This window comes from Aulonocara stuartgranti (genome assembly GCF_965226115.1).
Source record: "Aulonocara stuartgranti genome assembly, chromosome: 2".
Taxonomy (NCBI): domain Eukaryota; kingdom Metazoa; phylum Chordata; class Actinopteri; order Cichliformes; family Cichlidae; genus Aulonocara; species Aulonocara stuartgranti.
This window is the reverse complement of record NC_138940.1, coordinates 8,773,087-8,800,981: the sequence shown is the minus strand read 5'-3', so window position 1 is coordinate 8,800,981 and position 27,895 is coordinate 8,773,087. Positions and strand designations below refer to the sequence as shown.

The following is a 27,895-nucleotide window of genomic DNA, read 5'->3' as shown; positions in this document are numbered from 1 at the left end:
AATAACACAAACGAGTGGATGGATAAAGACTCTGTAGAGCTTTAATTACTTCCCAATTCCACATAAAACAAATATAAAAAAGTAGAGCACTCTCTAGATTCAGAATCAGTCAGAACCGACCTGGAACCTCCCTTCCTATGAAGATTATTTCTGTAGCTCCGTCTTCATACAGTTTTTAAAAAGATCCATTCATAACAATACGGCCAGGAGGTAAAAATAAACAAAAGAGAAAACAAAGAAATACATCCAAAAGAAAAAAAAGGAGCGCTACCACAAATTAAAGATTTTCTCAACAGACATCCTCTGATGTGGCTGCACATGAGTGAAATGAATGGCACCAGACAGGAAAATAAAAATAAAACTGAAGAGGAGATTCTTGATGCAAGAGCTGGTTTTTCTAATGTGTCGCTTCATCACATCGGGTGAACACAAGTACACATTTCATCGGGATCGTGTGTCTCAAAGCTGCAGGGCGCAGAACTGCTGGTACACGGCCAGGATGTGGTGGTCGAGCTCGGCGGTGAACAGCAGGTTCTCCAGGGTTCCCATGTACTGCTGGATGGTCGCGTGGTGCTGCAGAACGAGGGGGAGACGTCACAATAGAGTTCACAGAGTGAGTTTAGGGTAAAGCTAGCCTTGGTTTCCATATTCAGATACATTAAAGGTACAGAACTTAGCAGTGTGTGGAAAGATTTTTCTTCCCCCCCCAAAATGTCTCTTTTGGTAGTAAAGGGTTCCAGCCCGTTCTCCTGTTGAACCAAAAGCCAACTGGAACTGAGTGAATCACATAAAGCTGGCATGTTTATATTGGCTCATGTCCAGCACAGCAGTATTTGCCTCATGTTTACAGTGCTACTCCTAGCATCTTAAAGCCTGCACCTGAGCCTGAGGTTCTGCTGGACATCTCTTCCTGTTAAAAGAGTTGTTCCTTCCCCCCACTTGCCAAGTGCTGCTAGGTCCCTCAAAATGAAGGGCCTTTAGTTTATAGCAGGGGTGGGCAACTCCAGGCCTCAAGGGCCGGTGTCCTGCAGGTTTTAGATGCGTCCTTGATCCAACACAGCTGATTTAAATGGCTAAATTACCTCCTCAGCATGTCTTGAAGATCTCTAGAGGCCTGGTAATGAACTAATCATTTGATTCAGGTGTGTAGACCCAGGGTGAGATCTAAAACCTGCAGGACACCAGCCCTCGGGGCCTGGAGTTGCCCACCCCTGGTTTATAATATAAGGAACCCCTATGTTGTTAATTAAATAAGAAAAATAAATTGGATAATAGAAGACAAAGTAGCCTTTATAAATGAGATTCCAGCCTCTCTGCTCTCAGATATTTTAGATTTTTAGAGTCAGAGTGGCTCACTTTGCATGTAAGCACTACTGGCCTGCATGCAGTGTGCTATGCATGCTTGAAATTACATAAATTTTTTTATTTTTTTTTTATGAAAATGTGGCAGACAACTTCGTCATTTATATTTTTCTGATTTTCCAAGTAGCTTTATGGATGCCATAAGTCCCATTGAACCTAATAATGTGTGTGAAATTTGTGTTTGTCTCAAAAGTCTTAAAACTACAAAGAAAGTAATTGCTTGTCCTTTTCCGGAGGAGTAAAGAAAGTCAAAATTTTTACTCACCCAAAGAAAACTAAAATCAGACTAAGTGGGCATTAATAAAAGAAATCTAATGATGTGTGTGAGAGTGTTTTGTGCTTTTACCATGAGGAAGATTTGCTGCAGCCGCTCGATGCCGTTTTTGTACCAGGGCGTGCTGATGTCAACGCTGCCCGTTTCACAGCGAACCAGGTGCTCCGTCAACAGCATGATGAAACGCTAAGGATGGGGAAAAGCCTCATTTAAAAATGCTTTTATGGAGCAAGCTTTTATCTTTGCATTTTAATCTCTTCAGCTCGAGAAAGAAGAAAGAGTCGGCAGTGGTGACTGTCATGACGCTGGCAACCATTTTAGCCTACACGAATCCAGGAAGTTTAACAACCTTGGAGTATTCAGTTCCAGAAAAACTGATCAGTCAGCTCTGAGTGTGTTCACTCTAAGTGATCGCATTTATCTTTTAAAACATCGTCTGTTACTGTGGTCCGATATGAGCTTTGACCTTGTCTCTCTAATGAGGAAATGAAATAAAGTGGCAGTCAGCTGCTTTGGTGACGAGAGGAGGCCAAAACCAGAAACTAAACCAGAGTTTAACTTCCGTTGTTGGGGAACTGAAAACCTCAGTTTTTACTGATTCCACTTTCTTGAACACAACCCTGGTAGAAAATCAATTCTGTTCGGAGATTTTTTTTTTTTGGTCTAATCCCAGAATTTAATCCGTCCCCTCATTCTTCCTTCACTGACATTTGACTGAGCCGGAGGAGGCGGGTCAGATTCAAACCCAGCAGTTGTTTCATGTGTCTTCACTTGTGATGATATAGATCTAACCCTTTCTACAGTGCTGTTAGCACACAATGTTTACCTTCTAAGGAGCAATCAGCTGCAGTGATGTGGGGATCTGCTCAGATTTAACACAGACACAAGCCACTTGACACAGGGCCACTAGAGGGCACTACAAAAGATTAAATCCCTTGTTTACTTCCACCTGCAGAAGTTGCATAAGTTGGAGAGCTGCAACCTTGAAACCGGTTAAGTAGTTAAGAAGATAAACTGTAGTCTTCCGTACCTGGAAGATGACAAGGAAGAGGTTTTTCTGCTCGCTCTGAGCAGACTCCACCTTCTCCTGGAGTCTCTCGATCTGCTCCTCCAGCTGACCCTCCTCATCTTCACTGTTCTTGTCCATATCCTCGTCGTCCCCGCTGTCGCGCTAGTAGTGAACAAAAATTTGAATTCATTTTACACAATTTGTTCATTATTTTAAGTTTAACGTTAAAATAATGATGATTGCATATTGGGGGGAGGGTTACCCTCTTGTGCTGCTGTTTCTCCAGTTTGTCTTTGGCCTCCTCCAGCTCCTTCTGGATCTTCTGCACGTGTTTGTTCATCTTTCGGATGGTCGAGTGCAGGATCTCCCAGATGAAAAGTCTAGATGAGGCACAAAGTCTTTCAGTTTACAGAGAAGACGCTGCGCTTGCGTCATGAGAGCTAAAACCTAAACATCTGCGTGTCCCACCTGGTGAACTCGTGGGCCATGTCCTGAGAGAAGAGCCAGTTGGCGACTGCAGCACAGTCCACAACCTGCGTCCGAATCAATTTGTCCACCAACACGGCGATCATCTGCCAATCAGCAGAGTTTACATGAACCACAAAAAAAAAAAAAAAAAAAAAAAAACTGGCTTCATTTACATGCTCGTGGGTCTGTTTGTTGTACCTGCGGGTGGTTCCTCCACACTTCATACAACACTTTGAGGAGGTGCAGCTTTCCCTCGTCACTGTTGGCCAGAGTCTTCAGGATCTCGTGAAACCTGAAAGCAATCAGACGCAGGTGAGGCCAGCAGCTCTCCAGTCACTGCATGTGCATTCAGAGCATAAAAAGCAACTAAATTAAATAATTTTCCTTTTATTTCAGCTCTTAAAAAATAATAGTTTCTGGCACTTTGTATAACAGCAGAAAAGCATCTGATACATCTCTCTGTATCATAGATGAATACAATACAACATTTTGGTGGCAACAGATGTTCCTTACTTGCCGAGCGCACTGAACGAGTGGCTGAAGGATTTGGCTGCTAGGTTGAGCAGAGTCTGCAGGAACACGTCGATCTTCAGCGGATTGAAGCTCTCGCCCTCGTCTGGAGGGACCGAGAAAGAAATGTAATCAAAGAAGGGAGAAGTGTAGGAGAAAGACAGCACTGCACAAATGAACTTTTCATGCAGGAGCAAGTAAAACGAAACAAGAAACAAACCATCATCATCTTCCTGATTGGGGTTGGGGACCTCTTTGAGGACGGTGAGGATCTCTTCGTTAGATGCTCTGTTCTTGATGGCGTTACTGACGGTGATGGACATGGGGTAACCCGGTAACGAGGCTATGAAGCAGCAGAGTCCAGTATTTAGTTATCAGTCTGCTCCTTTTTGTTTTTAAGTAACAAGAAAACAAAATGTCTGGCAGTCTTACAGGCGCTCTCGTCTGGATATTTATATGTAAAGATGGGGTCAGCAGGAATGAGGGCCGAAAAGGTTGGAGGCACGATGTCCACTATCCTCTGGTGGTATGAAAGTCTGCAATTAAAGCAGCACAACAGAGAACAGCAGAGAAATGAGCAAAAACACAGACGTTCTTTCCGCTACAATTTTCTAATCCAAAGGGCTTTTTAAATGTTTTCTTGTTATTGTATTCTCTTCCCAGCCTTACTTCTTCCCTATAGTGGCCCTGATACACCGTCACAAACACTCAAGATAAAGAAGATAAACCCTCTCTAACTATATTACTACACCTGACTTGTGTCCTGATCTCCTCTACAGGACTGGAAAACAAAGAAAGCATAAATAGTGCCCCAATACCTCATGCACTTCTCCAGAACCTCTTTGACAAACTTGGGCTTGGGTTTCTCTAGATCCACGGTCAAGCAGTCAGACCTTTAAGACAGAGCATGATTTAGGTTATAATATTAAAAAGGCAAAACATAAATACAGCCACTTTAAATGCTCCCAGTCAGTCACTCACCAGTCATCCCAGCTCCATCGGAACTGGAAGTTGCTCAAATGATGAGAAAACCAGTTGATTAGTCTGCAAAAATTAGCAGTGTGATCACATTAGAGTTAAATGAGAGTCAGGAAACCTCTTTGTACTGTTAAAGTTAAGACACAGAAACATTACCGGTCTATGCAGGTGGTGTTCATGGTGTCCAGTCTCATGTAAAGCATCTCTGTGGCTTGGGCCAACTAACGGGCAGGTGTTAAGGCTCCAATAACAACTTCTAATTGTTAAACCTTTAACAATTTCCCAACTAGAGTGTGTTTTCTACATATGTGCTCATTAAGACAAGTCAAATCTGATCTCCATTTGTGTCCTTTCACAGACACTTCTACTCATTAAGCTCCTTGTTGTGTTACAGTTAGTGAGTTCAAGTTAACTGAACTGCCCATAGGAGTGAATGTGTGTGAGTGAATGTGTGTGTGTGAATGGTTGTCTGTCTCTCTGTTGCCAGCCCTTAATCAGGCTGGCAACCTGTCCCGAGGCGTACCCCACCTCTCGCTGTATGGTAGCTGGGATAGGCTCCAGCCCCCCTGTGACCCTGACAAGGATAAGCAGATGAGAATGGATGCCCTAGAAGAATTATTCAATTTGATCGCGACATGGCAAATATGTGTTTTTGCATTATCTGGTGCATATTTTTGCTGCCTGTATTAAATTATTATGAAGAAAATGTCACAGGAACAACAGAGAGGAGAATCCAGTCACACATTTGACTCAAATGCTAACCTTTTAGCCCCACAGCCAAGGTTACCCACGATAAACTATTTCACCAAACTCTCAGCGTCTCAGTATTGAATCCTGGGGTTTGAACAATGATTACATAAGACCGACTGCTAAAATACTTAGGCCCTGTTAATCTCTAAAACTAATCTAAATTAAAGATGGCCACGGTTGCCTTTTGCAACAGTTTGGTGTATTTAATTCAAACAAGTGTTCAAATTTTTCAAAGGAGCAGCTAAAGGTTATTTTTTAAGATAAAATAATCAAGGATACGACTTGGGGCAACGATCCGGGCTGCAGTTTGCAGAGCTCGATCAGCAGTGTGGTGTACATGACATCGATGTGAGGCGGCGAGGGCAGCTGGAAAAGTTCCCCAAAGATCACCTACAAGAGAAAAAAAAGCCATTAAGCCAGCAGATTAGACTAAAACAGCTCTGCACTGTTTCTACTTTTTGATGCCAGAAACAAGAAAGAAAATATACCTCGACGATATGATAGTTGAGTGGGATCTTATTTTTCCCTGGGTAGCTGAGGAGCTGGGCAGCGCTGAGCGTTAGGAATAGAACAACAAAAAATTAGTTTAAGCATTTTAGTAAAAAATTAATATGAGTCACTATTTATTCACACATTCAGGTGTAAACAAAAAACAAAAAGCCCTCATTGCTCACCATGTTTTCCTCTCTTTCCAGTGAGTTTTGATAATGCAGTGCAGGTTTTCCTCTATAACAAATCTCTCCACAGAATGGCTGCCGGGCATAACAGGTCCCTGAACAGAAAGAGATGAATATGTAAAAAGTTGCAGAAGAAGAGTTTGACAGACAGCGTTTTATTTGTAATGAACCTCTGGGGCGTCGGTGTAGTCAAACACGCGGAAGATGACCCGGGGCATGGGGTACTGGGCGTCGGGCATGTGGCCCGGTGGGGTGAAGGGGGGCAGGTTGTGTTGCAGGGCCTCGCAGAGCACGCTGTCAAAGGCGATGTAGGGACGAAGAATGTGACGCTCCTGCCAGCGGTCTTTCTTCAGCTTCTGAATCTGAGCCCAAAGGCAGTCCAGGTACTGGAGGAAGGAAGATACGATCCGTTTACTCAGACGAAAACAAACATTGCTGTATCCAAACAGCAAGCTCTAGTAAACATGAGGCCATAAGGAGACACTTTTACTGTTTTGACCATTGCACATATTTGCTGTTGTTTAACCGACTGCAAGACTCACCTCCTCTTGTGGATGGGGTTTATCTGCAGTCCACACCTGCAGCATGGGGACATGGGTCTTTACTCTCCTCCTGAAAAATGTGGATGTAGCCAAGAATAAAAACGAAACAACGGCAGCAAACGATGATTGCTTAATTAAAATCTAACCAAACCGGGGAACGTACTTGAGGTAGCCTTCAATCTGGCTGAGGAGCCGGTCCATCTCCACGTCCTTCTTCTCATAGAGCTCCTTCCCGACCCAGGGCAGACAGGACAGAACGACGTACACAAACCAGTCCGACCGAACCTGACAAAAAAGAGACCAATTAAAGGACTGGATCATAATCCACCACAGTGTGGACTGTGACACAGCCATGGGCTAGTGAAAAAAGATCAAAATGTGCTCCATAATGATAAAGACTCACCAAAATTAAAAGAAAGAAAGAAACAGATAAATCAAATAATTACTATTTTAATGTAAGGTCTGGCTCAAATGTGAACATTACAAATTATTTAAATTGCTTTTGGGTACAATGCAGCTTGTTTCACACCATAAACCATCTGCCTACCTGTGGCACATCTTCCTCCTGAGTAACACTGACAAAGTTTTCAAACATGGCCACCATAGAGGGAGCAGCAATCACGTGGCAGTTGACCAAATCAGACAGAAAACGCACCTAAAGAAAGAGATGTCATTATGTAAAATAAATACAAAGTGGCCATGTTAATTAGTTTAAAAGCAATCTGTAGGATTATTATAAAAGCCAGCATACCAAGTAAACAGCTTCACTGTACAAGTTGTTTTTTAACGTCTCCTTCAACTGCCTGATCATGGCCTCAACGAACTCGCCCCCAAAGTTGTAGTTCCTGGCGTTAAGGAGGCCGACTAAGGTCGTATAAACGGTCAGCTTCTCGGGCAGGAGGCGGGCACTGTCAACAAATGACAACATATAATGACTGCCGCCACACAAAACACACTTGCAAAATTTATTAGAAATCAAAGGGTGAGAGGTGTGAACGTACACAGCACATAAAATGCGCAGAATTTTGCTTTTGTAGTTTGGGAGGTCTGCCTCTAAGACGCCAGCGAGGCCCTCCAGGTTGCTCTCGAGGGATGATGTGCTCTGTAAGGAAATATTTTCGCACAAGAGCAATTTGTCACTAGAAAGCAATTTAACACAAAGCAAAGAAGACTTAAAAAGAACATTCTGGCATTTACTTTAGAAGCAAAGTTTTGCACTGAACTTGTGTGGCTCATCTCTCTAGAGTGGAAAATGAAGCTACTCATCCTGAAAATAAAAATGTGTCCTTCCTGTAGAGTCTCCTTACCTTTTCCCCAACACGACATATCAGTGACTCCAGACGGTCTTCGATCTCAATCGGCTCCGATGTTCTCCTCCTCTTATGGGCTTGACCTCCTGGAAAGGTGAAAGAGTAACACAATAATCAGAGCCAGAAGAGGCTCAACCAGCTCCTGTAGGAATTATCTGTCAGTTTCTCTTAGCTAGTGCACTCTAATCTCAATGAGTCTTTTCAAAGTAAGGATGATAAATTCTCCGCTGTGTTCATCAGTTACACCGTCATTTCACGTTCAGTGGTTTTCAGACAGCACAGGACTATGAATTGAACAATGGTCTGATAAAATAAAGCTATGAGAAGTTCAGAAAAGCACACTTACACTGTCATTTAAAGAATAAGAGCATTAACAAAACATGAATCCAGCAATTGAATTGAACATTTAAAGGGGACCAAATTATTTTTACATTATTTTTTCTCTATTTTCTGTTATTTATATAAAGGTTTATTAACACTGTTAATATATTAAAAGTAAGGATGTAGTCTCGAGTGGTTGTTCGTTATGTCTTATCAAACCAAACAGCACTGTATCAACAGCGTTCTCTTTCTGGGATTAATAAGTTATTTTCCTGGTGTCGCATGCAGACTGCCACACCTAACAGCAGTTCTATACTTGTCTTAAGTGCACGGCGTAGGTACTTCATACTAGCAAACTCCTTCAAAATCTGATGACTTAACCTGATGTGCACCTTCCTGGAAAAGAAACTACACATCACACTACACAACTCATTAAAGGGCTTCAGCCCTAAATATATGTCCGAGTTGTTTTATAGATACAAACCCTAAGGTTTGCAAGATCTGGTCACCTAATGCTGCTTGAATCTTAAACAAAACAGGCTAATAAAGCACTTAGCTGCTATGCTGTTAACCAGGGGTGTCAAACATAAGGGCCAGGGGCCACAATCGGCCCAGGAAATACTCCAGTCTGGCCTCCATGGGCAGCTTTCAAAAGTGTGAAGGAGGGCATTAATTCTGGCTTCTTGATTGTATTTTCATAACTTTTATAGGTTTTTATACAGATAAAGAACTCCATGGCTACTGATCCTATGCCAAAGTAATTAAGCAACAGGCGAACAATTAAATGACAGACATGTTTACGTTTACTGTACAAATGTATAATTTTTAAAAGAGACGTGACAAAAAAAAAAAAAAAGACAGGGTATTTTCTGTGAATTAACAAAAACTGTTTTATAATTCAAACTGTATGTGCGGCTGTGTGTGAACCAAGACACAAAATAACTTTTGACATCTCTGCTTTTTATTACCATCATTGCTATTATTGTGGTTGCTATGAATATTACTACTATTTCTGCATTTCCCTTCTTTTCTGTTTTAATCTTAATCTTGTAAAGCATCTTGAATGACTGTAGTATTTGAAAAGTGCTATATTAAGAAACTTGATTTGCCCATGTACATATGCAAAGTTACCATAGTCCCAGATTAAGAGAAGAGATCTGATTTAATCTTTAAACAGACCAGGTCACATTTAATTTCAGGATCTTGCACTCTGCGGGAAAATATTTGATATTTTTAGGTGATTTTCCCCGCCCATAAATCCAGATCCATAGTTAAACTTTCAATCAGATGTTAACACTAAATCTCGTGCATGTTTTGAAGTGTTTGGTTACCGCCCCCATAGTCGCTGACTACGCTGATTAACGCCAGCTAATCCTGCAGCTAGCTGCACCGGTTCATTTTGCGGCTGCATGCGACTGTTTGAGCACTTTTCTCGCTTTCAGTGCGCCACAATGTAACTGAATACTGCGGTCATCACTGGTTTTGAACTTTCTGGATCTCGCCGATAAAACCCAAACATTAAACTAGTAAAATAACCCTCCCAACAGTGCGTAGGGGACGCATGAAAAGCTCGCTAACGCCAGCTAGCCACCGCTGGTTAGCCTAACGGTGTGAATAACACGCCGTTAACGTGCACCGACTCACCGTCGTTCTCATCGCTGTGCCGCCTCCTGGACATGTTTCACCCCGCTTCGATGTGAATGTAACAAAGCCAAAATATGTGTTGAACGAGAAACAAAACAATGAGTCCGTTAAACGAGTTTATCTATGGATCATTCAGCAGCCAGCCTCTCAGAGAAAAATAAAAGCGGTCTGATTCAAGTGAAGCACATCCGGCTAACCCGGAAAGTGCACCCGTCTTTGGTGTCCGGAGTCTTGTGCTGAGTTTTCCGGTGCACGTTTGGAGGATGTGTTTGTTTGTTTCCTTAAAATAATATGTTAGAATTTATCTTTAATTCTGGTGAGACGGGTTAGTCGCCAACTGTTTTAAAAGCTCTTTTAAAAACACAATGGCGGCGGATGATACACCCTGCTCAGAGTTTATAAACTGGGAGGTTGACTCTTCAATTTGTAATGGATTCAAACAGGAGAAGCAACTTTCTGCCCCACAAAGGAGATACTACAGCTTCTGCAGGAGAAAGGTGAGCATCAGGACACACTGACTGGAATCCCTGTTTTATGGTTCAATTGTTGGACATATATAACGATTATTGTGAAATTTCAAGATATTTAATTTTGTTTTTCGCACATTGAAGTCTGAGGCAATGTTTGAACATTAATATCTCAAAATCTAAGAAAGATAAAAGCCTTAAATTGTCACTGGCCTCTCTAAGCATCTAAATGAATCTGATCTGTAATCTGTATTTTCTATTTAAAATCTGAAAATACATACACATTTGAGCACACTCATGAAAAAAAACTTCAAATTGCAAAAGACAATTGGTGACAGTTTACATATTTATGAACAACAATATTAAAAAAAAAAACCCCGTTATGATCTGTTTTGCATTCTGTAATTTTGTATTTTTAATCAGTGGTTTCTCAGCTGTGTGCTGGGAGTGTAGCAGAAAAAAGTAGTTCTTCTACTTAAAAAACTATATTTTCCTATTATTATCATCATTATTGTTGTTGTTGTTGTTGTTGTTGTTGTATAACTTAGAGGCCAAAGAAGCCCCCTCCCCATAGGTTTCCTCCTTGTACTTTGAGATGCTCCCATGTCCTGTTTTACAGTCTGTGATGGACTGACAGATGGGGTGTGCCCCACCTACCTTCCAATGTCAGCTGGGATAGGCTCCATCTCGCCCAACCACTCTAAGTTGGATAATATAATAATAATACAATAGTAATATATTGTTAAGAAGGAAGGGTCATTATTTACCAACTTTTGAGTCATTTATTTTAGAAACGGATACAGTTTCTAAACTACTCTGGACAAATTTCAATATTATCGCATATTGGGCAACATATGCACCAAACTGTGGCATACGATCACACAGCCACTGTCTTATAATCTTAAACATCTATTTGACCATGTTAAAGATTTAACTCTTTAATTGTTTTTTATGTTATCCCCTCAGTCATTTGCTGCCTTTGTGGCATCCAAGAAGGACGGTAGTCACGAGGAAGGAAGCCCTTTGTGGTGCTGCTGCGGCCAGACGTTCATCGAGCACGCCGCCATTCACAAACACGTGGCCAGAGTGCACAATGCTGAAATACAGCCGCTCGCACAGGACGAGTATGAGCATTTGTTTAGCCAACTGGAAGAAGAGCCCGAAGCAACGCAGGTGAATGAGCACAGTGGAGAAACGGTGGACGTCTCTGTGTGGATTCCCGATATTAGCCACATCTCTGAGGAGCAACTTAAAAAGTAAAGACAATCTCAATACAGTTATTTCACTATATTCTATATTTCTAATCTATATATGTAGATTATTAATGTGTCCCGTTTTAATTTTTGAATTTGATGTTTTATTTCTGTTCTTTGTTCTCTCGTTCTCCATCAGCGGTCCAGGCAGGGTTCTGCTTTACTATCACTACTGTCGCGTCGAGGAGCCACATGTCATCTGTGCTTGGCAGAAAGCTCTGTGTGAGAAGCTCCACTTAACGGGCAAGGTGAATGAATTGTCCCATCCAGTCTTGGGTTGAGGAACACTTCTATGAAAGAGCAAAGAAAAAAGGCTTTTCTCTTAATTTCAGTGAAACCGTGCCATTAAAATATGTGTTGATCTTTTTCTTCAGGTGAGGGTGGCGACTGAAGGCATCAACGGAACAGTTGGTGGCACAAACTTGGCCACTGACATTTACATAGAAGCAATGCGTTCACATCCGCTGTTCGAGATGGATGAGGAGGATTTTAAGGTCAGAATCAGATAAAGGGAAATTTTATATACTAGTGTCACCTCCCTCTCTTAATATTGCTTCATAGGATCGTAGGACTCTGTTATAGGCTCCATCAGGGTGTGGTTTGTCCATAATCAGACTTTAACAAAAATAAATTAATAACTGCTTAATCTTTGAATATTAATGGTGCTGTTTTTGTGGGTTTGTTCAGACCAGTGACGGTGGCGCAGAGTGTTTTACAGAGTTGAAGGTTGGGGTCTACAAGGAGATTGTCCCAATGGGAGTGGACCCAGATCTTATATCTTACGAGCTGGCAGGTACTATTTGTACTGACACTGTAAGCCTACAGAAATTATTAATAATGTAAGTGACACCTGTAGCTGATTTACTAATATCATTGCCTTTATTATCATAATAAGGTGCAAAATGTCTGCTTTGATTGCTGCTCTGCAGCCATAGCTGTGCTCTTGTACCAGCTGATGACAAACTCTATGCTGTGCTTGTATATAATGTCAGGTATGTGTCTGTTTTGCCTCTCAGGAGTTCATCTGGAGCCCGACGAGTTTCATAAAGAAGTGGAGGCTCTTCTGACTAAAGGAGATTCATGCAATGACACCGTCCTCCTGGACTGCCGCAACTATTATGAGAGTAAAATTGTGAGTAGTAAATTTGTTTTCTTTAGGAGATTGTTGACTTCATTCAACTGTAATCCGATCATCTTGGCATACTTGTGACATGCCCAGAGATTTATGTTGTAATTTAAGTTTTTTGTGCACCATCTACACAAGCTACCATGAGCAAATAGTAAGGATGGGCAGAACACTGATATTTGTAGCTGGAAATAATGAGTCTGTATCCAAACAGAAAAGCATGACTGGGATCAATTTCATAAGCCTCAGTATTTTAGCCAGAAGCAGCGGTATTGAGGTTGTGCTATTAGAGAGTAATGTGCAAAGGCTGTAACAGTTAATAATTGCTGTTTTTTTTGCCTTCAGGGGCAGTTCACTCAGTGCCTGGCGCCAAATATCCGTAAGTTCAGCTACTTCCCAGACTACGTGGACCAGAACCTTGAGCTGTTCAGAGACAAGAAGGTTCTGATGTACTGCACAGGAGGGATCCGCTGTGAGCGTGGCTCCGCCTACCTCCGCTCCAAAGTAAGCTGTTCAGTCATCAGTCTGGAAAGCTTTTAGTGGAGCTGGGTTCACTCGCTCACTTGTTGCAGGTTGCTGATTCTCCACAAGGGGGAGCCTTTTACTAGTAGTTTAGGTATTGAGAAATGCATATTTCTGAAATGTTTGCATCAAATATTTTAAGTTCTTGTTCATATTTATCTCTTAAATCTGGTACCAGGATGTGTGTAAGGAGGTTTACCAGCTGAAAGGTGGAATTCATAAGTACCTGGAGCGTTTCCCCGAGGGGTTCTATCGTGGAAAGCTTTTTGTGTTTGATGAACGCTACGCCATCTCCTCAAACAGTGACATCATCTCAGGTTAGTGTGTAAACAGAGCCCATTCTCTGCATGTTAGAAGTACCAGAAAGCATCCATAAGATCTAATATTCTCTTAATATACATGTATTTTTTTAAATAAGATAACAGACTCTGTTTAGATTGCAGGTACTGCGGCCATCCGTGGGACCAGTACAAGCTCTGCTCCACCCAGTACTGCTGCCAGCTGGTTCTGTCCTGTCCAAGCTGCAGACAGGACGGCCACACCGCTTGCTGCCCCACGTGCCAGACCAAAGGTCAGGCTCAGTCCGAGGAGACCTCACATCACAAAGAGGAGTGCGAGTGCACTGACGTACGCCCCAGAATCCCTCAGGATGTGTAAAATGATCAGATTTCAGTGCTTAAAAATAACATAAACATAGTGTAAAATGTGTGTGACAGATTTTCAAAATAGGAATTTTTATACTAATGCATGTGGGAAATTAAGTCAGATGCATTTTAACTAATGAAAATCTATTGAAGAAATTGAAGAAAATATCTGCTGAATCTGTTTTTATCATGTGAATATTGTGAACATTTTGTCACTAATGAAAGCTCAACTTCAACTTATTGTATGTATAAATGTTTCTGTTTCGTACTTTTAAACTGTGACATATATTTTGTCTCTTGTGTTTTCAAGCTGTTTAACAAACAGATGCATCATTATTTAGTGCTCTATGTATAGCCAAGATATGCATGCATTACTAGGATCCATGCACGTTTGCTTTCCAAACTCTGCAAACTCTGGCTAGTGTAGCTTACTGAGACTGCAGGTGTTGTTTAAAGAAACCACAAGCAGTAGTGCATCTGTTTGCCTCATGGCAGAATGTCCCTTTAACATATGTAATAATAGATGCATGTCAAAAACAGCGCCAAAGTATGCAGTTACATAATAGGTTTAGCAGGTCATAGCATGAAAGTTACAGCAACAGAAGCAGTAAATGAAAGCAGTAACTAAAATAAAGCTTTTAAGAAAACGTGATGTGACAGACACGAAGGAGTGGGGTACCTGCCTGTTCTGGTAGGCTAGTCAAGCTGCACAGGGCTGGGCTGTGAGGACATGTCTCATTAAAGGAGGCTGGGCCCAATTGATGCTTGGGGAATGTTTTGTTTTCTAACAATTTGGTCAGAGACATGCAAATTAATAGCCAGATGGAGGAGGCATTCTTCACCCTGTTCCTACTCAGACAAAGGAGCAGATATCGATTCTACTGGGTATATGCCTGTATGTGGACCTGTTCAACTCTCCTCTCTATAAAGGCCCAGTATCTCAAGACTGGAACAGGATGTATCTACACTCTCAAGACTGTGCAAGGAGACATAGCATGTGTGGTTACACTATCATTCCTTTCCAAAAATAAACTAAAACCATCAGCAGGATATGCAGAAACATCCACTACAGTATAAATTTCTCTCCAAAACCCCAAGCTGGAGATGATCTGAGACTATGCTTTTGTGCTGTGTAATACTAATATCTACCAGAAGGTGGTCAGGCATGTAAGAGCATGTTCTTATAATGCTATTCTGCAAAAGAAAGTCTGTTGAAGAAATGCTGAGAAACAAAGAAATTTCAAACAAGTTGACATCCAAAACATCTCAACACATCCCCTGGTGGTGAATGTGTTCAATTCTACAGTGGGAAATGAAAAAAAGTGTCTTTAATTAAGAGTCTAACTTTCAAGGTCAAAGTGTGAAGACATTTTTTAAAAGATATACAGGGGTAGTGTTGACAGACATTAAGGAAGAAGATAAGACAGTATAAAGAGATGAGAACAGTTTGGTTGCAGGTGTTGACGTGTTTCTCAAAGGGGAAGAGGAAGGACGGTCTGTGTATTCAACCTCACCTCTGGTGCCGGTGCCCATCTCTCAATTTTAAATGCGTGTAGACATTGAGGGTTCTCGGGAGGGGCCGTGCTGACACCTGCTGCTCTCTGGCAGCAAGCACCATGCCCTCCCGTGTTTTAAATGCACTTTAGAACAACACGCAGCAACACTGTGCATGAGCGGGAGGTATGGGGTCTTCACACACCCCCGTTCTCTGTTAGCCATCGGGGCGGAGGGGCTGGAAGGAGGTGCTGGCTGTCCGTTTGGGGTCTGGGATGCGGAGCCTCCCTGCTGCTGCGGAGCCGGGGGCAGTCTGCTTGCCTCAACCCCCGGGGAAAGGGTAACATCTCCTGAGTCTAGGTGCGGTTTCCCTCTGGGGGCGAGGGTACCTGGACCTGGGGTATAGAGTATGTTTGGGGGGGGGGGGGGTGATTGTGCGTGTACAGTGTCCATTTGTGTCTGTCTTTACGTTGGGTAAGTGCTGAGTATTTGTATATGCGTGCATGAGGGTGGGAATGCACGTTTGTGTCTATATTGTCAGGTCAGGTCTTAGACTCCACCTCTCTGGGAACATTTCAGGCCCTCCAAAGTGTGGAGGCCTATCTCTCCTCACCATACTCCCTGCCGGTGGTTGATGCCCTCAGGTGTCGGTGCGTTGGTAGTTTTTTTTATGTAAATGTAAGGAGCTGGGCGCTCAGGTATGTATCGGCTCACTCCCAGTGGCTGCTTGGCGGGGCCTGGCGCCCGTGGCTCGGTCGGTGTACACACGGGTGTTCACTATTAGACACAAACCACACCTTTCTTGGCTGCTACCTCAAATCACATTGTGCGCTGTCGGTCCTGCGTGCTGCACAACAACATTCAGTATTTACTTTTATTTACACTTAGCTAGATTAATGCAATGGTGTTGTGTTTATTATGCGGCTCTCTCTCTTTTTTTTTTTTTTTGCTTGTTCTCTCTCTTTTTTTTTCTCAACAGGTGATCCGGGAGATTTTCTTTCTGTTTAAGTGCCCTTTCTCACTGTCCCCCTTCCCCTTTATTTTTCTGTTCTTTCATCTTTTTCCCCTCCCTTTTCTATCCCCCAGCCATGTCTCTCTTGTCTGTAACAGCTGAAAAAAATAATTAATTAATTAATAATAACAACAAAGGTCGATCGAACGGACCAATACGGCAAAGCCGTGATGATCCACTTGGCAAAGTAAATCCGTTAGGTGTCTTTGTTGGTGTAGCAGCACGAGGTGAGAATAAAGTAAATACTCTTCACAGTTTAAAAGACAACGCTACCCTGGGAATTTCACCCAGATAATACTGGAAGTAACACTAATCACCAAGAAGGCAGTTAGGTTTGTTATACTCAGTATAGAGACGAGGTTCAATGATAAAACACACACTCACACTAATAAACTAAGAAAGGCAGGTGTGTACACTCAAAGGATCCCACCACCAAGGCACCCATAGTCTCCTCCACGTCGGCACTCCGCATCTGAATAAAAGAAACAAAGAAAATTTTAATATATTACAACAAAACTAATATTCACACGCTGGGGATAGCCCAACTGCAGGAACACACTGGTGATCCGCATCTAGAAAAAGGGCCTCCCACCAGTGGCGTAACAAAAACCCAAACTACAAATCAAACAACGGAAAAAAGAACAAACATACAGCCTAAATAAAACTTTAAAATATGGGGCAGACGGAATTGGTATTGCTCCAACTTGCCGTCTGCCCGACTATAAGTTAATCTTCTAATCAATATGCACGCCAGCCGACTCGCGTAGCATATGGCCGTTGTCCACGCCGAAGTCCACTTTAAAGGCTGGCAGCAGTAGGAAAAGAAACCTCGCAACAGGAACAGACAGTAAAAGCAAAGCAGCAGCACTTCACTTAGCGTAGCTTTGCGTAAAACTAAGGCCCACACTTCCTGCAAAGCATAATATGTATAAAAGAACAATAAAAGACAACAACAAAATTGAATTACCGAGTAAACCGAGTAAACCGCGTCAGCTACGACCTAAAAACAACATCTGTTTACCACCAAGTAAGGTAAATTACACACTACAATGAGTAAACACCTACCAGCCGCGATGGAGGCTTCAGAAGGGTAACCCGCAAATGATCTCTGCAACCTGTCATGAAATCAATATCCTTAGATCCTTATTTTCCTATTATATTGTTTTATGTACTTTAATAATGAAGGCTTGTAGAGCAAGGCCACTTTTGACTCACAAACTAAGTGCTCAGCCAGACTGAAAAACAGGGAGTTTTAGTGCACAGGCATATTAATAGATAAGACACAGAAAAGAGGAACTTTGCCATATAAGCAATGTTTGAGAAATAACACCATATAAGACATATATGGAGCTAAAAATGTTAGAGCTCTTGCAACTGGCGTTTGGGCTGTGCAGGGGTCTCTCTCTTCCGGAAGATGATTGAATAAAAAGAAATATAAATGTTTTAACACACTATGAGTCGGTTTTCTCTGTTCTATCACGGGGACAAAAGAATCGGGGTTAATAAACCCCAAGGGAAGTCAGCCAGGTGACCAAAAAGGAGATCACAGGTAAGCGATCCAGGACTGCTCAAATGGCCACTATTTACTAGCGCCCCCCTAATGCGCCAGGCCGAAAGTGGGTTAAACTGAGGAATAACATTCATCCTGCCACAATGGCATCAGACAACAGTTATGATGGCTGAAGAACCAAGTGGGACAGGCGCAACCCCCCCCCCACAAAAACAAAAAACAAAGGGGAGGAGAAAGTACACTAGCAGAGAATAGGGAGATACTGCAGCAGCAAGACATTTTTTTTTTTACAGATATACAGGGGTAGTGTTGACAGACGTTAAGGAAGAGAAAAACACAGAATATAGAGATGAGACCAGTCTGGTTGCAGGTGTTAACATGTTTCAGGTATTTATTTGTAAATAACTGTTGAAGGTGTATGTGAGATTACTAACATGTGTGGAGGTATCCATCAAAAAGAGAAGGAACAGCAGTCGGAAAATAGCTGTTTATACAGAAATTAAAGCATGTGTACTTTATTTGCCAAGATACTTGTAGAACAAAAGTGCACATTATAGAAAACGAAACATGCAAAATGCAACTCCACCAGAGGGAGCGAGAGGACAACATCCTGGAGGCTGCTAAGCTCCTCAACATCCCGACTGGAGGCTTCAGCTTTCAGCCGAACGGACCTGGCCAGGCTGCCCGGGTCTCTTCTGAGCAGTAGCAGCCTCTGAATCGCTTCTCTCGGGGAAGGCTGGGTCCGAGAAAGTGACGCTCATGTATATTCGGTCAGCTGTGTGTTCGCGGGCATAAGGACGGGAAGACCCAGCGATGTCTGCGCCCGGTTTCACTAACCTGAACAGCTCCGTCAGCTACAGCCAGAACTCTGCAGCGAACGGCGGAGCAGCGCCACCCTATCAGAATGGTTCGTTAGCATGCTAACACCCCATTGGCGGGCTATTTGTCGGTCCTTCGCTTTGCTTTTTGCATTTTATACACTGGAACTGTCATTTACTGTCAGTCGCGATGCTGGCATTAGCTGTAAATTATGGGCATGAATTATTAAAAGACTGATGATTTTAGCTGAAGCTAAGCACTTGCTAAAGGTAGCTAACTTAAAAGCTAACGTGGGTATTGAAAACGGATGGTAACGGTAGCTAACTGTTAGCATGAAAATAGCTGTTTGACAGATTGCGCACCACCTCTCCATAGCCTCTTGTTTTTATTAAATCTCCAATAGCTAACGACTTAATAGAAGTTGCGTTAAAACAATTTACTTTCTATTAATAGAAGGCTGCTTATTTCAACTGAGAGCTAGCCTTTCAAGGAAGGCTGCTCAAGCGTGTTTACAGTAAATGATAACCTGTGATCAGATTTTCATATTTAACATATATTCGTGCACGTGTATTAAGCTTCACAAGAATATCTAAACACATGTGAACAAACTAATTTGTGGAGGGTAAAGTAGGAAAGACAATCGTCTCTAATAAATGGTTCAGTTTTCAGGACAGAGCTTCGCAAAAATATTTATCTCAAAAGAGAAGGAATACAACCAACTAATTTCCTTCTTAAGTAAACAAATAAGAGGGGATAAAATCTTAAAATCAGGCTGCAGTTTGGCTCAAAATAAAGCGTGTTTTGTACTTTGTGGTCCATTATTTCTAATTTGTCGTAGCTATGAAGTAGACATTAGCCAATATTCATTTTGCATATTGGAAAAGTGTGTGTGTATGTCGTAGGCTTTATACTGCATTTTTAAATAGAGATAATAGAGCTTAATTCTATTTTTGCATGTGTATTTATGTATTAAAGATGGTGGGGACAATGGGCGTGTTCTTAGAGATCATTTCTATTTTTTTTAATTAATTAATTAATTTTTTTACATTTTAGTCGTCTTTAAAGTTGAATGTTCAAAAATGTGTGATAATGCATTCATTCTGTAGCTAAATATGAATGTGAGGTGCGGTTCTGGAAGCTGTCTTTCTTTCTAGAGCCCACACTTTAATTTGTTAAATTACTACAGAGGGAGATAATTCAGTAGTTTTGTGTTTCTGAGATATTCCCTATATTCGTTCAAACTGTGATTGTGGAAGTTCAGGGGTTTGGTGCCCCAAACCTTTTTAGCCATTGAAAACAAATGTCAGAGAGAAGTTAGAATCCTCGTGGTCTTGTAGTTGACTCTTCTGCCTTGTCTTTGAAATGCCAACTTTCTGGGAGGCTTAGATCTAAAATGGTGTTTTGTGACATTAAAACCACACAATCCTGTTCTAGTTGGCCCTTCAAAATAAAAGTATGATTCTGAGTCAGATGTCAATATTTTAAAAAGCGCTGCCTGGTGAGCAAATTGGAAATGTTTCACTCGGCAGGAAGAACTCTAAAACTTAAAAACTTAAATAGAGTTGTTCTTGTTTCTGTTTATTTTTACTCTGTAATTGGAGTGTAATAGTGAGAGTCGACATTTATGCTTATTAACCATGTGCTTTGCTATCCTGCCCCGCCTCCTTCCAGGTCCGGTACAGAGCTACCCTTCCATGTATCCAATTACAGGCTACTATGGAGCTCCAGCTCAACAGCAACAGAGCTACTCCACCATCCCGTCCCAAGCTACCCCAGTTTCCAGCAAAGCACCCATCACGAACAGTGCCCACAGTGCTAACTACTACCAGAACAACCATCCACAGCAGCTGCAACAGCACCACCTCCCTCAGCATCATGTAGCACCTTACAGTGCTCCACTGAGCTCTGCCCCTCCTTCTCAGCCATATGCCACACATCCTTCTTCAGCACCTCCACCGTCAAATGCCCAGTACAACCTACAGCCATTCCAGCAGCAGCAGCATCCACCCTACACCACTCCGGCATCCTACTATGGACCACAGTCATACCATGCTTCTCCAGCACAGCAGTCTCAGCAGCAGCAACAACAACCCAGTTTGGTCCCAATGGCGGCGAGTGGGCCTGGAGGTCCTCTCTACCCCATTGTTTCATACCCGTCTGCTCCAGGAAGCAGCCAGTATGGCACTCTGAGTTCCTCCCAGAGCACCACCCAGATGGGCGCACCTTTACATCAGTACGGTGCTGAGCCTCCAGCCTCCTCAGCATCAGGGCATTCTGGGTATGGCATGGCTCCTCCCAGCCAAGTGGCACCAACAGTGAATGGTCAAGGAAGCACAGGTACCCAGTGAAGTCACATTTTAATGCTGCTAGACTCTGCAATTGTGAATTCTCTGAAAATGCAGGTGGAGTTTTATAGGCTAAGAAAATCTGGTGGATGTTGGCGGAAAATGCTTTGTTTTGTTTTTTTTGTCAGTGTTTGGTGGGCAAATTAATTTTTTTCTGCAAAATTTTTTCTGCTTAGTTTTTTTTGTTGCTGTAAGTTTCCAAAATAAAGCATATTTTGACTGTTTGTGCATTGTATGCATTTTTATGTTTAAAGAAGGAAATAAATTAACATGTTTGCATTTTTGAACCCAAAGCTATCCCTCAGTATCCTTAGAAAGCACTGTCCTTGTGCTGTTTCAGTGGCTGTTTGTGTTTTTTTTTTTTTTCACTGCAGCCCAAAACGCAGTCCATTCCCACTACAGCCAAACCAATCAGGCTTCTCTGAGCTACAACTCCTATGGTGGGGTCACTCAAAGCAGTGGTGGTGCTGAGGCAGACAGACCACCCTCAGGAACCCCTTCCGCTTCAGTCCATTCCTCACCGGGCCACCGTCAAGGTAAGAATGAGAGTAAATCTTCATTATGTATTGTAAACATGAAGATTTTTATGTTTGTGTACCATATTTTTCGCACTATAAGGCGCACTTAAAATCCTTTAATTTTCTCAAAAATCGACAGTGTGCCTTATAATCTGGTGTGCCTTATGTATGAAAACAGACCAGCTCATCGACAGTGCGCCTTATGTTCCGAAAAATATGTTATGTGTGGAAGCTGAAAACTGAAAATCTGTGCCTGTGCAGATAACCTGCCAAAAAATAAGATGAAAGCGTTTTGTAGTTTGAAAGTCTGCATGAAATCAGTTTCCTGTTTATTTTTTCGCTGCTCGGAGAAGTACCACACTGTGTACCTTACATTAAAACTGTGTTCTTTAAAATGTTTTGGGGTTTTTTTTATGATTGGAGACCTATTTTCTTCACCTGCTGCATTCGACGTTTGAACAACATTCTTATCTTGGTTTTTTCTGTACTATAGTGACTGTTTTTGTGTCTTCTGATGCAGCTTGTTTAGACGCACACTGCACGTGAATGGGTTACAGCTGCACTTTGGGAATATAGCACACATAATTAGCTGCAAACACACACACGCTTTCCGATGTGCAGGTGTGGGTCTGTATACAAATTTGGGGGTTTCAGGTTTGCTTTTAGCAACGTGCTGCTGGTTTATTTTTCCTGTGAATGTTTTTCACTCTTAACTTTAGTGGCTGGTCAGGATAATTAGACTCTTTCCTGTAATGTTGATTTGGGTTGCAAAAATTTGACTCTTACTTCGACAGAATAAATTGATATAATTTTGATCCAAACACTTTTTCAACTGAGCCATGTTTAAAGATTTACAATGCATTTAGACCAAATACACAGCATTTCAAAGAGTTGCTTTCTAGAGTGAATATAGTCAATGGAGACATGTTTTATTTTTGGTTTTCAATCAGTTAACTGGTATTAAAACAAGTACATATTTTTGATTGCACGCTTTTGTGGTCAGTTACAACCTCTGGCAAAATTACGGCATCATCTTACCTGCTTGAGATTTTAAAATGAAAGCACACAGTTAGACCATGGAATACATTAAGGCAAAGGAAATGCTCTCCAGTTGTCGATGGATTCTATGAGAACATTGTAGCGGAAAGGCTTTAGCAATACAGCAAGCATCAAGCTAACTTTTGACGAAGGTTCAGTTGTTTTTAATTGGCTTGAATGTGCCTTTAGCCCTGCAAGTTTACTTTCTGCCCTGAACTGTGACGCCTAGTTGCATTTTTTTTTTAAGTTTTAAATTTCTAGGGACTCGTTAATTTCAAAGTAGACATTCTTCCACTGAAAGAACTTTGGGCAAGCACAATGTGGTGTGAACCTTTACTGGAAGTTTCCCCTAATCATCAGCCCTTTCTCTCTGCTTCCAGTGCAGTGTAGGTGAACTCAAGATCCACAGAGAGACTTGAGCTGTTGTCACACATGAACCAAGGACAGTGTCAGGTGAAACAATTGAAGATGAAGGATGGGGGTGACCAGTCGACTAGACGTTTAAAAGACCTTTCCTTGATCATATCAGAAATATTATTCTGTTAAACAAATTATTCCTATTTTATTAAAGTACAGCATCAGACGGTAACCTGATAGTTCAAAAGGTTAATATGAGTAAATGAACGAGGTGAAAGGTAAACACTTGGTCTAAAACAGATGGTACTTAATGGAAAAATGAGCGTTTCTGCTAACTAATCAAACATTGCATTTGTGCGGAATTATACACCTCACAACCAGTCACACATTTTAACAACATTAAGTTTGATCATCAGTGAATGAATTTAACAGTTTCATATTGCTTTTAAACACACACACACACACACACACACACAGAGTGTTTTGATGGCTTAGTGTTTCGTTTCAGAAAATAGTCAAAAACTGCACTCAGTTTTGACTATTTTCTGCCTTTTAGATTATTCAGACTTCTGTAATTTGGACATTGTCCAAGGTTGACCTTTCTTTCCTGCTGCTGCATGCAGCAACAGATGCATTTCTCACTATTGGGAACTGTGAATTCACCAGACAGTTCCCTGCTCTATTCCTGGATGGTCAGTCAAATATGTCCAACTGCGTAGTAGTTTCACTTATGTCTGTCTCTAATGCATCAAAACTGTTTACATTATCTAACCAAAACCCTAAAAAACTCCCCTGAAAACAGTTCGATGAGGCCATAATATTGGATGCTGGTTCCTCCGGTGGAGAAAGGCTAAATGTATATGTTAAATTCCATCTAAACAAAATTCCTTCTTTGACTTTCACCTTTGTAATCATTGGCTTTAAATTTTTATCATCCTGACCTATTTTCCTGTGTGTAGTATTAATTGTTTTTCCTGACAAAATATGCGGCCAGCCATCAGCAACTCTGTTCTTTGCTTAAACCCGTATCACATGACTGGAAGCCAGCCGCCTGATTACCACAGCCCTGTCTGATGACATGCATCTCATCCTGACAGTTCTCTTATGTACCTTTCCCACTCCACCCCCTTCCAACAGGCATGCAGTATGGATATGTTGCTAATAGTGGCGCTAGCTCTTCCTCTGCCAACACCTCAGGCCCAGCAGCAGCAGCCCCCTCATCATCCAGCTCTGATGATGACGATGAGGAGGAGGAGGAGGATGAGGAAGCAGGTCTGCTCTAGCTTTTACCTCCCCCATAACCTTTTTGCTACTACCTTATCCACTCCTTATTTTTTTAGTAATCTTAAACCTAAAGTGTACACGTCTCTTTAGACACCTCTACTGTCCCGCCTATCCGGTGTCACTTCTGATAACCGCCATTTTCCTCTTCCCTGTCTGGCTACCATCTGTCACGTCTACTCTACCTGCCAACGCTTGTAATCAGTTCACTGCTCATCATCAGCACCATCTCCTTTCTAATAGGCTAATCATATTTCTCCCTGTTGGTCCTTGTCACCAGCCTTGCAGAGTTCACCCGCTGCGCGCAACATTTCCCCCCCTCGCATTCATCAGTCCTCTTTCAAAATATTGATTTCATCTCCTCAGTGTGTGTGCACACTGTTCTGTTCTTCCATCACTGAAAGCTAACATGAAATTTTTTTCCCTCAGAAAGGTGGCAGGTAAGTAGTGCTCGTTGTCATATACAGGACGCTGTCTAGCTTGCCTGCTGTCTAGCTCTGAGCAGCGCTCTTGCTGTCTCTCAGTAATGTTCAGGGTGTGATCGTCCAGCTGTAGTGGACCCTCCACTTATCAGCAGTTATCCATGCTGATGGAAAAAAAAATCAATATTTTGTGTTTTTCTTTCCACTCTGTTCACGGCTCTTGATAGTAAACTGGATAGCCTCGGGAATGAGTTTGAATTAGATGTGGTCATGAGTCCTAGATGTAAGATGAGCACTTATGACATAAAAATGTATTGAGAGGAAATATTAATATAATCGAATATCTTTGGGTTTAAAAATTGGAAAAAGGTATGAAGGTTTTAAATAATCTAAGTGAATTTAAATATATTTTCTAACATAAATGTCAAGAGTTTTCTTTCATTCTCTAGTAAAGGGAAAGCATTAAGATGTAGGGGGGATTGGTTTATGTACTGCATGTTTTAGATTTGTTTTTGTATTTAATTCAGGTGAGTTTTGGGACTTTTAAATCATTTAGAAGCAAATAAGTAAAAAAAATGATTCCAGTGTACTTTGTTCATGCAAGGGGTCTGTTACGAAGTAACTTTTCAGTATTGCTGATGAACAGAAATGTGTTTCATGCGTGAGTAGATTAAACGTCAGTATAGGTTTATTTAAAAAAAAATTTTTTTTATCACATGCCTGGTAATTTTGTTTTGTTTTGCAGGGGGAAGTTTTTACAAGGAGAAAAAAGATTGGTTTATTACGGAGAAGTTAGCTGTTTGTACACTGTTTGATTTTTTTGACAAGTTTATTTGTCCATGGGGCTACTGATTGACCCTCACGCTTGAATCTTGAATCTCACTGTACTAAAAAACCTTGCATTGTATTAAAAAGGCTAAAATGCTTGGTGTAACTTTTTTTTGAAATAAATTATTTTACATTTAATAATTTAAATGTCAGGTCAGCATGATACTGATTGTTGTCATGCACCTGTGTGATGTCTCTCTCAGATGTTCTGCTTTAAAGATCCTCTGAGACGTGTGTCATCAGCCAGAGGTTAACAGATGTTTAAATATAACCACTCCCCTGCCGATAGGTCCCGCTGTCTATGCATGCGTTTGCTGACTCTCCTGCTTCTCACAAGAGAGCATTGTTAGCACTGCTACAACTCATTAGCGCACTGCCTAATAAAATGAGGAGCTTGGTTTAGCTTTCTGTTTATCCCTCGTGCTCTCATCAATTCCCCACAGTGTTGCTGTCTTACAGGTTGTCTGTTGCAGCAAAATAGCACTTGTTGATTCAAGGAAGCCACGCTTACCAGAATCATGATATTGAAAATAACAAAATGGGTTCAGAGTCACAAGTAAAGCAGAAAACAACCAGTGCATTTTAGACTTTTGTAGGACAAAGCTTGCAAGTTATTAGTTGAAAAATAGTTTAAATACATTTTAAAATGAACATTATAAGCAAACCTGATTAAACTAATTTATAACACAAATCTAACAGCAGACGTATGTTATCAGGATGAATCAATTCATCACCTGTCACATTTTGATAATACTGCCATCACCTACTATCAACAACAGCAGTCGCCAACCAAAATAACCGACTATAACACCAGCAGCAACAACCAGCCTCGCAGCTAATGGCAACCACAGCCAACAGCAACACTAATATTTCTAATAGCAGTAGTAGTTCTGAATTTTAATCTTGGATTGCCTCATATTTATTTAGTTACAGCTGTTTTATTTCAGATTTGTGTATGGCCATTCATTTTTGTTATCTGTATACACACGACAAGTTTTTCTTATTGATTATATGCCAAAATGTTTTGATCAATTTATCTTTATTTTGTAACTGTTCACATAACAAAAGTTATCCACGACTAGAGTTTAAGGCGTTACTCAGTTGGCTGTTTGTTTGTTCACTAATTAAGTCTGTCTGGAGTCAGGGACGGTGTTTTGGTTTCTTTGGTTTGTGTTGCTGTGTCATCTCTGTTGTTGTCATGGTCTTACTGCTGAGTGTGAATCAAGTATTCAAATACATGCAAGGTTTGTCCTGGTTTGAAATAGGCCTTAGTCGGCTCAGTAACCATTAAGTTACACATGTACTGGTGCAGTAATAGAATATAAATGTATGTGGAGTCCAAACTGGGCTCATATTAAAACTTTTAAGATCAACTGCAAATCAACACTGGCTACAATGAGCTCTATATAGTCTTGGTAGTATCCATTTTCTTGAAGGAGGAGGAGTAGGCTTGGCTCTCCTGGTGTCCTCGTCATCCCTAGTGCTTAATCCAGTAGTCTGCTGGTCCGATTTAGTCTGAGATAATTGGATCTTGCCCTGTCCAATGAGCTCTGTCCCTGAGGCCTGTCACATCTTGGTTTGCTGCTGTTGATCCCTCCTTTTGGCACACATGGATTAGTGGATCCATTCAAATATTACTGCCCATGTAATCCTTTGGGAAAACCTATTCATTACATGACATGCAAGGAATAAACAGACAAAAACGAAAAGATCCTTTTGCTTGCTGCTGTTTTTTTATTAAGATTATTTTGTGGATATTTTACCTCATAGGCACTGAAGCAAATTAGAAAAGCAATATGATGGAGTTGGATAACATGCAACCAATGTTGGATTTGAACCGGGAGTGTTGCAGTGCACTAAATGAGTCCACACGCTATTTTGACTGCAGCATTAATTCTTGAAAGGTTATGGCAGCTTGCTGAGGGATTTGAAAAATAATTTTAAAAGCCTTCATGCTTTTTTTTTTTTTTTTTTTTTTTTTAAATAACGTAACGTGAAGCTTTCGAGTTAGCTGCCAGCCTTACCCTCCTCTATGTCCATGAGCGGTGGATAGAGACGAAAAGAATGACATCATAAACACAAGAAATGAGTTTCCCTAGATTGGGTGAGAAGCTCGGTCATTTGGGTGGAGCTCAGAGTTGAGCCGTGACACGAGCCAGCCGAGGTGGCTCGGACCTCTGAGGAAAAATGTGTCCTGGACACTTCCTAGGTGGGGTGATTTGGGCATGCCTAGTGTTTGATCACTGAAACAGTTAAACTGAAAATGATGATGGCAGTAGTAGTAGTAGTCAAAGGAGCTTGCAAAGAAAAGCGTCTGGACTTCTTTAAGTTGCTTGAAGACGTTTCACCTCTCATCCGAGAAGCTTCTTCAGTTCTAAGGTCAAATGGTGGAGAGTCCCAGATATAAACCTAGT

General features: G+C 41.5%; 3 protein-coding genes across 4 annotated transcripts in view; 2 read left to right on the top strand and 1 right to left on the bottom strand.

Moving 5' to 3' along the window:
• Positions 1-15: 15 nt before the first annotated feature.
• Positions 16-10,033, bottom strand: ncbp1 (nuclear cap binding protein subunit 1). The gene is made up of 23 exons (XM_082507480.1): positions 9,846-10,033; positions 7,878-7,966; positions 7,572-7,672; positions 7,322-7,478; positions 7,118-7,225; positions 6,734-6,855; positions 6,571-6,640; positions 6,199-6,414; positions 6,026-6,123; positions 5,840-5,903; positions 5,631-5,741; positions 4,758-4,822; positions 4,605-4,667; positions 4,442-4,516; positions 4,056-4,159; positions 3,844-3,966; positions 3,627-3,729; positions 3,312-3,405; positions 3,114-3,217; positions 2,908-3,025; positions 2,667-2,807; positions 1,709-1,822; positions 16-573 (listed from the first exon to the last, which is right to left on the bottom strand). Exons 1-23 carry the CDS (start codon positions 9,877-9,879, stop codon positions 460-462), a joined length of 2,388 nt encoding a protein of 795 aa, XP_082363606.1. The 5' UTR covers positions 9,880-10,033; the 3' UTR covers positions 16-459.
• Positions 10,034-10,176: 143 nt separating this feature from the next.
• tstd2 (thiosulfate sulfurtransferase like domain containing 2) lies at positions 10,177-14,097 on the top strand. The gene is made up of 9 exons (XM_082507514.1): positions 10,177-10,342; positions 11,279-11,568; positions 11,705-11,813; positions 11,940-12,059; positions 12,253-12,358; positions 12,582-12,697; positions 13,037-13,195; positions 13,392-13,530; positions 13,650-14,097. The coding sequence occupies exons 1-9, from the start codon at positions 10,211-10,213 to the stop codon at positions 13,868-13,870; spliced, it is 1,392 nt and encodes a 463-aa protein (XP_082363640.1). The 5' UTR covers positions 10,177-10,210; the 3' UTR covers positions 13,871-14,097.
• A 4,050-nt stretch (positions 14,098-18,147) lies between these two features.
• sec24b (SEC24 homolog B, COPII coat complex component) overlaps positions 18,148-27,895 on the top strand; it is a 28,511-nt gene continuing 18,763 nt past the window's right edge. The window contains exons 1-4 of one of the 2 annotated variants that reach the window (XM_082557628.1): positions 18,149-18,780; positions 20,364-21,029; positions 21,412-21,573; positions 24,088-24,222. In XM_082557628.1, coding sequence (XP_082413754.1) covers positions 18,687-18,780; positions 20,364-21,029; positions 21,412-21,573; positions 24,088-24,222 — 1,057 coding nt within the window. In that variant the 5' untranslated portion in view covers positions 18,149-18,686. Of the gene's footprint in view, positions 18,781-20,363; positions 21,030-21,411; positions 21,574-24,087; positions 24,223-27,895 lie in introns of both variants that reach the window. The other variant, XM_082557629.1, reaches the window with a different exon arrangement.

Coding starts and splice junctions, on each gene's coding strand:
- ncbp1 (XM_082507480.1), bottom strand. CDS start 9,879: ATGTCCAGGAGGCGGCACAGCGATGAGAACGACG. Junction 5,742..5,839: donor TCAACTATCATATCGTCGAG/GTATATTTTCTT, acceptor TTTCTCTTGTAG/GTGATCTTTGGGGAACTTTT. Junction 4,517..4,604: donor CGATGGAGCTGGGATGACTG/GTGAGTGACTGA, acceptor TCTGTCTTAAAG/GTCTGACTGCTTGACCGTGG.
- tstd2 (XM_082507514.1), top strand. CDS start 10,211: ATGGCGGCGGATGATACACCCTGCTCAGAGTTTATAAACTGGGAGGTT. Junction 10,343..11,278: donor ACAGCTTCTGCAGGAGAAAG/GTGAGCATCAGG, acceptor TTATCCCCTCAG/TCATTTGCTGCCTTTGTGGC. Junction 12,060..12,252: donor TGGATGAGGAGGATTTTAAG/GTCAGAATCAGA, acceptor GGGTTTGTTCAG/ACCAGTGACGGTGGCGCAGA.